This window comes from Podarcis melisellensis, assembly GCF_964234715.1.
Source record: "Podarcis melisellensis genome assembly, chromosome: 15".
In the NCBI taxonomy this organism is placed as follows: Eukaryota; Metazoa; Chordata; class Lepidosauria; order Squamata; family Lacertidae; genus Podarcis; species Podarcis melisellensis.
The window spans coordinates 37,891,829-37,904,978 of NC_138532.1; the positions used below are offsets into that span (position 1 = coordinate 37,891,829).

General features: G+C 45.2%; 1 protein-coding gene across 3 annotated transcripts in view; it reads left to right on the top strand.

The window, feature by feature from the left end:
• HNF1B (HNF1 homeobox B) overlaps nt 1–13,150 on the top strand; it is a 60,015-nt gene that overhangs the window by 25,528 nt on the left and 21,337 nt on the right. For all 3 annotated transcript variants that reach the window (XM_081890431.1, XM_081890432.1, XM_081890430.1), the window contains exon 4: nt 15–253. In XM_081890431.1, the coding sequence (XP_081746557.1) occupies nt 15–253 (239 nt within the window). The remainder of the gene's footprint in view (nt 1–14; nt 254–13,150) is intronic.

Genomic DNA, 13,150 nt, shown 5'->3' on the forward strand with positions numbered 1-13,150 from the left:
TCTTCTCCTCCTAGGGCAGAATGCCACCAGCGGGGCGTGTCCCCCTCTAAAGCACATGGACTGGGTTCGAATTTGGTGACAGAAGTCCGGGTCTACAACTGGTTTGCGAACCGGAGGAAAGAGGAGGCTTTTCGTCAGAAGCTGGCTATGGATGCTTACAGCACAGGCCAACCTCACAGCATGAACCTTTTGCTCTCCCACAATTCCCCCCATCATGCGCAACCCAGCTCTTCCCCACCAAGCAAAATGTCAGGTAAGGAAATGCGGGGAGAGAGAATTATGAGAATTACGTGTTTCCCCAGCAAACACTGTTATAAGCACTTGCAATGTTTGCTGTTTATAGTACATTTCAGAGTAAATGACGACATAACAAAAGTGACATAACCAGAAGTAGTCCACTGCCTGCAAGAAGCTTACAATCAAAAACAGACAACAGGGAACTCAGTAATAGAAACTGTTTGTTATACCAGCATTTACGAAATCTCGTAAATGCTGGTCTTGTGTTGCTGGGAGTTGCAGGTGAGCAGAGTGCTATTGCATTCGGGTTTTGTTTGCTGTTTGCTGGCCACCGTGAGAACACAGTGCTGGACAGATCCATGGCATGCCCACATTTAGAAGACTGTGCACAGTTTGGAAAAAGTTCAGAAAGGGGCAACCAAGATGAGGAACCCCTATGGGGAGAAAGGTTGCAGCATTTGGGCTTTTTTAGTTTAGAGAAGAGACAAGTCAGAGGCAGCATAACAGAGGTGTATAAAAATTTTCACGGTATGAGAAAAGTGAATATAGAGAAAAGCTTTCCTTCTCTCAAAACACTAGAACTTTGCGCCATCCAATGAAGTTAAATGCTGGACAGACAAAAGAAATACTTATTCACACTGTGCATAGTTAAAACTCTGGGATTTGCTCCAAAGAGATGTAGTGATAGTCACCAATTTGGATGGCTTTAAAACAGGATAGGGATGCGGGTGGTACTGTGGGTTAAACCACAGAGCCTAGGGCTTGCTGATCAGAAGGTTGGCAGTTCGAATTGAAATAAAAAACTAAGGTCATATTATATATATACTGTGTGTGTGTATATATATATATATATGCAGGTTTTGGTGTCCTCGGGTGTCTTCCCGTGTAAAAGTTGGGGTGTCTAGGCGACGTTTCGACGAGGTCTCACTCGTCATCTTCAGGCTGGTGCTTTCGGCTTCTTGTTACTGGAACAGAGCAGGATCTCAGTGTTTGAGTTCCTATAAATACTGTTGAGGGGGTGTGGTGTATAGCCTCCAATGTTCTGGGCAGAGAGGAAGTTCCCAGGCTAGTGTGCCTTTTCTTCTTTTGTTCCTTAATTACTTGAGGGATATCTTGAGTGATTTCTTGAGTGATATCCTGAGTACCACTTAGGTGGGTCATTAGGTGTGGATTAGTTGCTAAAGTCTTTGTGTCTTGACCTCTTGAACTTTGTGAAGAGTTTTTCTGAGAAGATGGCTGTACTGCACTTAGTTGTGCTCTGGCTTGGCTTCGTGTATAGGGGCGAGCTGTGGTTTTGTGGCCTGTGTCAGCCAGATCTGTGTAGGGATTGCAGGGGGGTGCAGCATCCGGAGGTGCCACCATGGTTTGGCTACTGGATGGTGTCTGTAATTTATCTGTGGAGAGGGTCTGGGTTTGGGTCTGGTGTGGTTGATTGGTGATAGCGTTCTGTGTGCCTCTGGATCTGGTGTCAGTTTTTGTGGGGAGGGCTAATTTCCAGATGTCTGGCAAGCGGGATGTATATCAAGGGCACTACAGATAAAATTAGCAAAATCCTCCATAAACACAATATCAAAACAGCCTTTTGCACCAACCAAAAAATAGCCAATATCCTCAGAAACCCCAAGGATAAAATCCAGTTGGAAAACCAAGGGGTCTATGAAATACCCTGCAAAGTCTGCCCAGCCACGTACATTGGACAAACAAACAGACGAATAAATGCACGTATCGCAGAACACAAGAATGCCGTCAAAAAAGAAGAAAAAACTTCCTCTCTTTTCCAACACATGAAAGAAACAGGACACGAAATTAATTTTGCAGATTCCAAATTGCTCTTTAACATGGAACATCACCACAAGAGAATAATCATGGAAGCCATCGAGATAGAGAAACACCCTCACAACATGAACAAGCGTGACGACACATCCCGCTTGCCAGACATCTGGAAATTAGCCCTCCCCACAAAAACTGACACCAGATCCAGAGGCACACAGAACGCTATCACCAATCAACCACACCAGACCCAAACCCAGACCCTCTCCACAGATAAATTACAGACACCATCCAGTAGCCAAACCATGGTGGCACCTCCGGATGCTGCACCCCCCTGCAATCCCTACACAGATCTGGCTGACACAGGCCACAAAACCACAGCTCGCCCCTATACACGAAGCCAAGCCAGAGCACAACTAAGTGCAGTACAGCCATCTTCTCAGAAAAACTCTTCACAAAGTTCAAGAGGTCAAGACACAAAGACTTTAGCAACTAATCCACACCTAATGACCCACCTAAGTGGTACTCAGGATATCACTCAAGAAATCACTCAAGATATCCCTCAAGTAATTAAGGAACAAAAGAAGAAAAGGCACACTAGCCTGGGAACTTCCTCTCTGCCCAGAACATTGGAGGCTATACACCACACCCCCTCAACAGTATTTATAGGAACTCAAACACTGAGATCCTGCTCTGTTCCAGTAACAAGAAGCCGAAAGCACCAGCCTGAAGATGACGAGTGAGACCTCGTCGAAACGTCGCCTAGACACCCCAACTTTTACACGGGAAGACACCAAAACCTGCATTCCTGTACCCGTGAAAATCTACGAAAGCATATATATATATATTTATATATATATATATATATAAATATATGCAAACACGTACACAAATGTATGGGCCACATGTCTGAGGCAGCACAGGAGGGCAGTCCTGGAACCATTTTGGTTCCCAAATTGACCAAACGTTTTCTCTGCAAGGTCAAAGGAAAATGGAAAAGCCTCCCCATTGTCTTTCCATTCACAAAAGGGTATATCTGTGTATGAATAGGGTGAGCCTGTGACCTGGCTCAGGAAATAAGTATTTGTCACTACAAAATACTGGCCAGGCTCCCCAGAGTATCCAATCAAGTAAGCATTAACAGGCAACCTGCCAGACAGGAGATAAACAATGACAGGAGATTAACAATGCACTCAGATTTCTGTGATGTAGGCATGATGTGTCTGGGGGGTGGTCTTGAGGTACACCCCTTTTGTGATGTATGTATGATGTTTCTGGGGGGTGGTCTTGGACTCTAGGGCGGGCAATTTAAAATGTCTATATAAGGGCAGGCACACCTGGGTTCTGGGTCCCATTCCTTTCCTGCGTGTGAGGGGAGCACCCTGTTGCAACAGTTCAATAAAGATCAGGCTTACGAGCTGCTTTGCTTCTCAATATTCTCTGGTTGGCCTCTGTTCTTTTCTCCGACCGATGGAGAACCTAGACACTAGAAGGGCTCTTGTGTCCCCCATAAGGGAATAAGGGCAGATTTTCGTTTATTACAGAATCCCTGCGATGGGGTGAGCTCCCATTGCTTGGTCCCCTGCTCCTGCCAACCTAGCAGTTTGAAAGCACGAAGTGCAAGTAGATAAATAGGTACCGCTTCAGCGGGAAGGCAAAGAGCATTTCCGTGTGCTGCACTGGTTCGCCAGAAGCAGCTTAGTCATGCTGGCCACATGACCCGGAAGCTGTACGCCAGCTCCCTCGGCCAATAAAGCGAGATGAACGCCGCAACCCCAGAGTCGGCCGCGACTGGACCTAATGGTCAGGGTCCCTTTACCTTTAAAACAGGATTAGACAAAATGATGGAGGATAAGGCTGCCACCAATGGCTGCTAGCCACAGGGGCTATGCTCTGCCTCCACTGTCAAGAGGCAGTGTCCCTTGGAACAACAGTTTTTTTAAACCTTCCTGATGCCATCGTGGGCACAAATCATCATGGATGCACAATAAAAAAGGGGACACCCAGAGGGGAACTTTCACTGCCTGTCTCCTGCTCTCCCCCATCTGTGTTTATGGCAAGTCTTTGGTCATTTTATAACTTGTTGGGTGGACCAGAGGTTTGTCACAAAAGCAAAGCAGGATAATGGAGAGGGACGAGAGATGGGGAAGCAGGCACATTTAAATTGGGAGAGTTTGGAAAGGGACAAGGCTAGAAGAGAGTGGCGCTTAATTGGGGGAGGGGGGGAGGCTATCTCAAGTGACTGAGTGGTGTAGAGCAAGGAGCATTGTTGGGCAGAACAATCCCCATTGTTCTTGTACCTGTAATCTACACACCAAAGTCAGCGAGCTCAAGAGGCAAACAACAGAAATCAGCTTTCTGACAAGCGTTAGGGTTGTGTTGGGGTCAGTGTGGGGTCACTAGCTCTTTTCTTTTGGGTCTCTGCTGCTGGTTCCTTAAACAATACAGCATCCTCAATCTCTATCACTCTCTCTCTCCACCCCCCTTTCTAAAGGAATGGGTGGAGGGAGACCACTAATGTAATCCCACCCAGTTGCAGCATGGAAGGCTGCAGAACTTCTATCCAGCATTGCTGGTTACAAACAGGGAACTGATAAATGGGTCCTTTTGAGTCATCTTTTATGATGGAAGCACTCAAAATCTTGCATCACACTTAGGAACAGCCACTGTGCTAGAGTGCATCCAGATTTTCTGTTTTCTGGTTGGGATTGAATCACATGCCAGCAAATTCAGGTTGTACGATTAAAGCTAATTTGGTACTCTTGCGCAACACAGCTACTTGCCCCCACCCTCCCAAAAAAGACCACCCCACACTGGATTTTATGTGGTAAGGAAAGTTATGGGATCATCCACTGGGATAGTGTGGGATAATGACTGCTTCGTGCAATGTTGTCTGACCCCTCCACCCACCTGTCAGAATGAGTTCTCACTAATTCTTGAATAATGTTTTTGTTTAAGAAGGCTTTTCCCGATGGTTGATCCGGTCATTTATAAGATATCAATTATATATCTGCATAAATATTCTTCTTTGGTTTTTAGAATTTGTCAGAACGATGCTGTTGTTGTGAGAATGTTACATTTTGGGGTCTGAGTTGGTTTTCATCTTACACAGTGCTTTGATGGCTTTATGCTATAAAGCAATCTTTGAATAAATAACCAATGTCGGCTGCACGATCCACACAATGCATTCAAAGCACATAGCTTCCACCATAAAAAGGAAGCCCGGGATCTGTCATTTGCTAAGGGTGCTAGGAGTTTTAACTCCAGGAGGGGCAGGCTACAGTTCCCAGGATCCTTTGGGGGAAGTCATGTGCTTTAAATGAATGTGACTGTCTTCTGATGTCCTCACAAACTCGGTGCAAATGAATCATCAGAATAAACACTCAATAAACAGGGTGTCTGGGAGCAACCTGAATTCAGTATAACACTGGCGTTTCGACAACCCTGGTGCCACCAATGTAGAAGCTCGCCTCCATGCTGCCACATGCTGGTAATAATCAGGCTGTGGCAAAACTATATAGATCCCATTAACTGATTGCAGCATGTGCTAGAGGGGAATCACAAAACCACTCCTTGCCGCCAAGATTGAAGGAGGGCGGGCCCTGAACCTTTTACAGAGCTTGAAGTCATCTAGTCCAACCCAATTGGAAGCTTACAATTATGATTATTCTTGTTATTAATTACCCACCTTTGAGCTGCTAGGAGGAAAGGTGGGCTGGAAAATACAGTGATACCTTGATTCTCAAACTTAATCTGTTCCGGAAGTCTGTTCCAAAACCAAAGCGTTCCAAAACCAAGGTGCGCTTTCCTATAGAAAGTAATGCAAAATGGATTAATCCATCCCAGACTTTTAAAAACAACCCCTAAAACAGCAATTTAACATGAATTTTACTACCTAACGAGACCATTGATCCATAAAATGAAAGCAATAAACAATGTACTGCAGTCACACAATCGATCAGTAGCTGAACCGGGTTCCACACAGTCACAAAAACAAAACAAAAAAGCCACAAAACCAAAAACGCAAAATAAATAGCAAAAACAGACAGACCTCAGCGTAACACTCAAAACGGAAGCGTAATACTCAAAACAGAGCACATTCAGCTTCCAAAAAAATGTTTGCGAACCGGAACACTTATTTCCAGGTTTGCAGTGTTTGGTTTCCAAGTTGTTTGAGTACTGAGGTGTTTGAGAACCAAGGTACCACTGCATAACAAAAATACAAATAATCATGGGAATTGTAGTTGAAGGGTGCTGGGAGCAGTCGCTCTTTGAGGGGTAAACTATAGTTCACAGGGATGTGTGTTTTAAATATGGTTGAGACGTATGGTGTGTATGCAGCCGTGTTCCTCCGACTGTCCCGGGTAGCAAATGCAACAAGCCAAATCTGGATGTGCTTTGAAGCAGCTGCCTAAACCGGCTCCACTCTCTTCCCCACTGACCACGAGGTGACCCTAGTGGTGGAATGTCCCACACAATACCCGTGGGACAGAGAGAGGAGCTTGCTCTCTTCTGTCAGGGCCTGATTGCTTACAAGATGCACTACCAGCACACTGTCAGCAAAATCAGCTGTTTTCAGTGTTTTCCCTGCTTGCCTTTACAATAATACGCCAGCATGGAGTCGGGGGGGGGTTACCCTGGCTTTGTTTCCAGCCCCCCACAACTCCTCCCGGTTATGCATGCTTAATTGACAATTAAAGTTGGGGCTTTGAACCAGCGTGGGTGCCTTTGATGTGTCCTCTGCATCCCTCCAGCATCTGTTGAGTTAGCCGATGACTCTCTTTTGTTTTTTCCTCTTATTACGGGGCCACTGAGATGGTTCAGCCAGTGTCCAGTTTATTCCGAGAGGATGGAAAGGCTCTTAAATGTGGTCCTTTTAACCCATCCTCCCTATATCCCTTCCTTTAAACAATAAAATAAATAGCATTGTGCTGTGGATCAGCAAGGTTTGCCATTACAGGCCTCGTTTGCCTCAGAGGGCACAGACTTCAGTCCGAAAGTAGAGGGCTCTGCCAACCAAAGTGAACTTAAACACTCTGAGAGACATGGAATAGTCACCACGCTGATTCTTAAGAATATAGATTGCTGCCTTATATTGAGTCAGACCAATGGTCCATCTGGCTCAGTATTGTCTATACTGACTGGCAGCAGCTCTCCAGGATTTCAGACAAAGGTCTTTCCCAGCCCTATCTGAACCTGGGACCTTCTGCATGCAGAGCAGGTGCGCTGCTGCTTAGCTATGGTGCATCCCAGGAACATAGGAAACTGCAGTATACTTCACAGGTCCATTTAGTTCAGTATTGTCTGCACTGACTGGCAGCAGCTCTCCAGGTCTTTCCTCTTACCTTTTACCTGTTCTTTTTAAACTGGGCATGCCTGGGACCTTCTGCATGCAAAACAGGAGCTCTACCACTAAGCGGCAACCCTTCTCTCCCCCCCCCTTTCCTGGAAATATCTACTTAGTTAAAACTTGTACCCTCATTTCCACAAGTTTGTAATGGGTTCCAGGAACTGTAGCTCTGTGGAATATAAACTACAGTAGCCAGGATTCTTTGGGTGAAGTCTTGTACTTTAAATGTGTGGTGTGTGAAGAAACATCTGAAATATCTGACAGACCATCTCCTTCTTTACAGACCCTTCTTGGGTGTTAAGACTGGCACAGGGGAGGTCCTCTTGGAACTTAATGCTGTTCCTGAGAGTTTGCAAGTTTACCGCAGAGAGAGCATCATGATAAGGTGCTCTCTGTGGCAGCCCCTGAGCTCTGAAATTCTTTCCCCACGGAGGTGTCCCTGGCTCCTTCATTGCACAGCTTTCATCATCTGCTGCAGATGCATCTTCTGGACACCTGATAAAGTAAAGGTAAAGGGACCCCTGACCATTAGGTCTAGTCGTGGCCGACTCTGGGGTTGCAGCGCTCATCTCACTTTATTGGCCGAGGGAGCCGGCGTACAGCTTCCGGGTCATGTGGCCAGCATGACTAAGCCACTTCTGGCGAACCAGAGCAGTGCACGGAAACGCCGTTTACCTTCCCGCCGGAGCGGTACCTATTTATCTACTTGCACTTTGACGTGCTTTCGAACTGCTAGGTTGGCAGGAGCAGGGACCGAGCAACGGGAGCTCACCCTGTTGTGGGGATTCGAACCGCCAACCTTCTGATCGGCAAGTCCTAGCCTCTGTGGTTTAACCCACAGTGCCACCCGCGTCCCAGACACCTGGTAGATATAGATTAACCTACAGGTGAAACTCGAAAAATTAGAATATTGTGGAAAAGTTCCTTTATTTCAGTAATTGAAATTGAAAGGTGAAACTCATATATGAGATTGACTCATGACATGCCAAGCGAGATATGTCAAGCCTTTCTTTGTTATAATTGTGATGATCGTGGCTTACAGCTGATGAAAACCCCAAATTAACAATCTCAGAAAATTAGAATCTTCAATGAAATCAGCAACACAAGGATTGCAAATGGAGTAAGATTGGACCTCGGAGAAGTAGAAGCAGATCTCGCTTGGCGTGTCATGAGTCGATCTCATATATTTGTTTCACCTTTTAAGTTGAATTACTGAAAGAAATGAACTTTTCCACAATGCTCTAATTTTCTGAGCTTCACCTGTATATATTTGGGGACCATCCTATTCTTTTGATTGTAAATTGTTTCAAACTCATTTTTATCCTGTGTTTTTATATTGTTGTATCCCACCCTGGGACCTTATGGTGAAGGGTGAGTAAGAAATCCAATAAATAATAATAATGAACAGGGAGAAACCTTTATCCTGCTACCTCTCTTCAATGGGCCAGATAATAAACCAGGAGCTTTCTGCATGTCAACATTTGCTCTTTTGCCAAGCTGTGACCCCCCCCTCAATAACTGGTGTGTGGTCTGTAGGACCTGTTCTAATTGATTGATGGAATCTGCTCCTGTAAAATATGATGATGTCTACTGTCTAAGTTGGCTTTGAAAGGAGATTAGACAAATCGAACTGGAGGACAAGTCTATCAATGGCTCCCAATCATCTTGGCTATATGCTTCTCCCAGGATCAGGCCCAGAAGCAGTATTCCTCTCAGTGGTAGAGCACCTGGTTTGCATGCAGAAGGTCCCAGGTTCAATCCCTGGTATCTCCAGGTAGCGCTAGGAAATACGTCCTCTCTGAAATCCTGAAGAGCTGCTGCCTGTCAGTGTAGACAATACTAAACTAGGTGGACCAATGGTGTGACTTGGTATAAGGCAGCTTCCTATGTTCCCAAGTCTGGAGGGAAGAGCCATAGCTCCGTGGTAGGGCACCTGCTTTGCATGCAGAAGGTCCTAGGTTCAAAACCCAGCATCTCCACTTGGTTGGTGATGGGAAAGACCCTTTTTTTTGCCTTAGCCTCTGCAGAGCTGCTGCCAGTCAGAACAGACAATAGTAAGCTAGGCAGGCAAATAGTCTGACCGGGTATAAGGAATCTTCTTATATACCAGTGGCTGAGAATCACAAACTGGGGAGAGCGTTCTTGCTGTTACGTCTTGCTTTTGGGCTTCCCTAAGACGGTCCATGTGTGACAGAGGGTGGTGGGCTAGACAGACCCTTGGTCCAATCCAGCAGGGCTCTTCTGTGTTTACTCTAGAATGTATCCCAGAATCCTTTGCCACACACTGGAGATCCTTCCACAGTCCTGCACATCAGGCTTCCCTAAGCAGCTGATGTGCAAAAGATCCCTTCCGGAGGCTGAAAGAAAAAGAGCTGCAACCTATAGCCGCAAAGCTCTTCGTTGGAGGTTTAATATCCCCGCTTTAATTTACTCACCTGCACAATGCGAGGGGGCAGGGGAGAGATGGAATTTGCAACTCCCTACAGGCCGGCTGTTTTTTTTGCTGACCCCACTGATGACTCTCCATGCTGGGATTTGAACTGTCCTTGCACTGTTTCTGTAGGGTTGTCTGGAGCACTAAATTCCTTAACTGCTTAATAGCATGCCTCAAATCGTCTGCAACCCTCTTCTGTCCCAAGCCACTCTAGCCAGTACTAAATAATGTGCAACAGTTGTATGCAATTAAGCTTTGAATTCTGAAGGGATGAGGAGAGAGGTATAGCATAATTTATACCTTTTTTGTCTATGTGTGTAACTTTCTTTAAACCTTCTTAAGAGGATGGCAAAAGGGGAGGGTTTTTTAAAATTGCTGATGGCAATTTTCGTTGTGTGTGCTTGCACAACAACCCTGTGATGTGTAACTCCCTATAACTCTATAGAGAGTTCACTATAACTCCTCTTTTACAGATGAGGGACTGAGGATCCAGACATAGGTTGCTTCCACACCTCTTGCCTACTGAGCGCTCATCCTGATTTGTTTGCACAAGGTTTGTGGGGAGGTTGGACAACATTGGCTGTTTATTAAGCATTCGTTCTGATTTGTGCGCAGGAAGGTTAAACAGCGTCACATGAAGCAATTGTTATTCCATGGTTTTCCAGGGCATCTTCTCATCACTTTCCTTATCGCAAAAAGTCCCCTTTGTCTTTGTCTTTTTTCTTTCTTTTTCATTACACTTTCATTACACAATCCTGAATTTGCCAGGATGAGGTTAAATCCCACCTGAAAACAGTGACAGTCTGCCCCATAGATACTTCCCTAGTGCAGGTTCAGCCCAATATACTTTGCTGCCTAAAGTGTTATTCTCCTTTCATGTGCATTTCCCCATAAGTTTCTGTATTGCAATCATCATCATCATCATCATCATTATCATCATCATCTTTTTGGCAAGTGGGTTTGTCGCTCAGGAGCTCCACTTCCATTTTAATTCTGCCACCTGAATTTGCCAGTAGGCAGTAAAAATTTACCCGAAAATAGTGACAGTCTGGGAAGTGCCCTCTATAAAATCAGACATTTGAGGGTAGGAAAGTAACAGGTAAATGTACTAAAGAGGGTGGGATAAATGACTGCATAACCACCCTGCAAGCAAATAAGGACAAATACTCATTTTTGTATAATACTCCTGCAAACAAATCTGAACAAATGGTCAATGAAGATTGGGCATTGTTTAACCTCTGCATAAGCCTTGTGCAAGCAAATGAAGATGAAATGCTCAAATAAAACAGTTCATCTGGAGGATTTCAAGATGGTACTTGGGACTTAATTTGGGCCAGGATTGAGCCTGGGCATCTGCTTTCAAATAGCTAGACTTGACCCTGAAATGTGTGAATTAAAGAAATTAATTAATTACATTTCCCCTGAGTGTATTTTACTCACCGTGGAGTAGCTAAAGAGAGTTCATCATTCACACCAGAGATGAACTGTAACATATCCAGGGTAGTGTTTTGGAATGGATGTGGCATCCATTCTGACATCTCTCTTTCTAGTATAAATCAACTCATCGAAAGTCAACCAAATCAGAGATATTAGCACAACATACCAACTTACTCTTCACGTAAAGGAGACAAGTGCTTTCTTCTTTAATTATACCCCTGTTCCTACGTGTCTTAAGAGTTTCAGTCCTTTGGAATAAAGTTGTAGGGTTTAGTTCTCTGGGGGAAGGGGAGCACTTAAAAAGGTTCTCGGTGATTTATTCCCCATTCTACTGCTAGGAGGAGCAACAGAATGCTGGATTTGAATGCCAAAGGGGGACGGCCCATCCAAGCCCCATATTTTACGCTTTCTTGCTCATTATTGTGTTGTATCAGCTCAACACGTTGTTTAGGAACCTTTTCTGGTTTTATTGGGGATAATTAGAGTTTTATGGCACCAGCCAAATAGGCAAAGGAGGACAGTCACAATAAACTGGTTTATAATGGACATAAATGATTCGCCCCACAGCCGCAGGAGAGTAACGCTTTCAAGCACCTTTTGAGTGGCAGTCTCTTGTCGTTTTTGCTGGCTCTCTCAATAGGATCTGTGGGCTCTTGTAGATGAAATGGTACAAAGGCAGAAATGTTTGGTTGATCGGCCTTTTGGTGGGGAGGGTGTGTGGAAAGAGCTCCCCCCGCGAGTCAGAAGAGTTAGGGGTTATCCACACTTCCTCTATCCCTGTTTCTTGCCCCAGGGAGAAACCATTCCTTAGTGCTCAGTCGGAGGAAAAAGGCACTCTGGTTTTCAGCGCATTACTGTTTGTTCTGATTTAGAACCATTTGGACCCATGCCTTCAGAATTGTAGAAAAAGCCCTTAGTGACTTAGAGACTTCGTGGATTATGGTGTAGGCTTCCTTCGTCTGCTATGTGTGGCTTATGAACTCAAAAGTCACAGCCACCCCATACATTTAAATCCCTGTTGCACCACTTCAACTGCCATGGTTCCCAGCCTAAAGACTCATGGGGACTGTAGTTTGTTAAAGGTGCTGGGTATTCAAGCTCTGTGAGGGGTCCTCTAAAAAAACCCCACTCACCATCCTTAACAAACTACAGCCCCCAGGATTCTTTAGGGGAAGCCATGGAAGTTCAAAGCTTGGTATCATAGTGCTTTCAATGCATGGTGTGAATATAACCAAAATAAAAACTGCTGGTAATGACATGCTTTTATATTATAAATATAGTGGTACCTCAGGTTAAGTACTTAATTCGTTCCGGAGGTCCATTCTTAACCTGAAACTGTTCTTAACCTGAAGCACCTCTTTAGCTAATGAGGCCTCCAGCTGCCGCCGCGCCGCCAGAGAACGATTTCTGTTCTCATCCTGAAGCAAAGTTCCTAACCTGAGGTACTATTTCTGGGTTAGTGGAGTCTGTAACCTGAAGCGTCTGTAACCTGAAGTGTATGTAACCCAAGGTACCACTGTATATGGCATGTCCTGATTTGGAATACAGTGGTACCTCCAGTTGCGAACGGGATCCATTCCGTAGCTCCGGTAGCATCCTGAGGAATTTGCAACTGGAGGTGGCAACTACTGTGCATGCGCGCGGCACATAGAGCGCTTCTGCGCTTGCACATGAGGCAAAGCCCAGAAAAATACTTCTGGGTTTGCCACATACGTATCCCGAAGGATACGTAACCAGAGGTGAACACTACTAGAGGTACCACTGTACTTGAATATGGTTAGGAGCAGAGGAACCTACCTTATACTGTGTCAGACCGTCATCCATCTAGCTCAGTATTGTCTACACTGACTGGCAGCAGTTCTCCCAAGGCCAGGAACATTCCTAGTCTTGCTTGGAGATGCTATTGGGGCGTGAACCTGGGA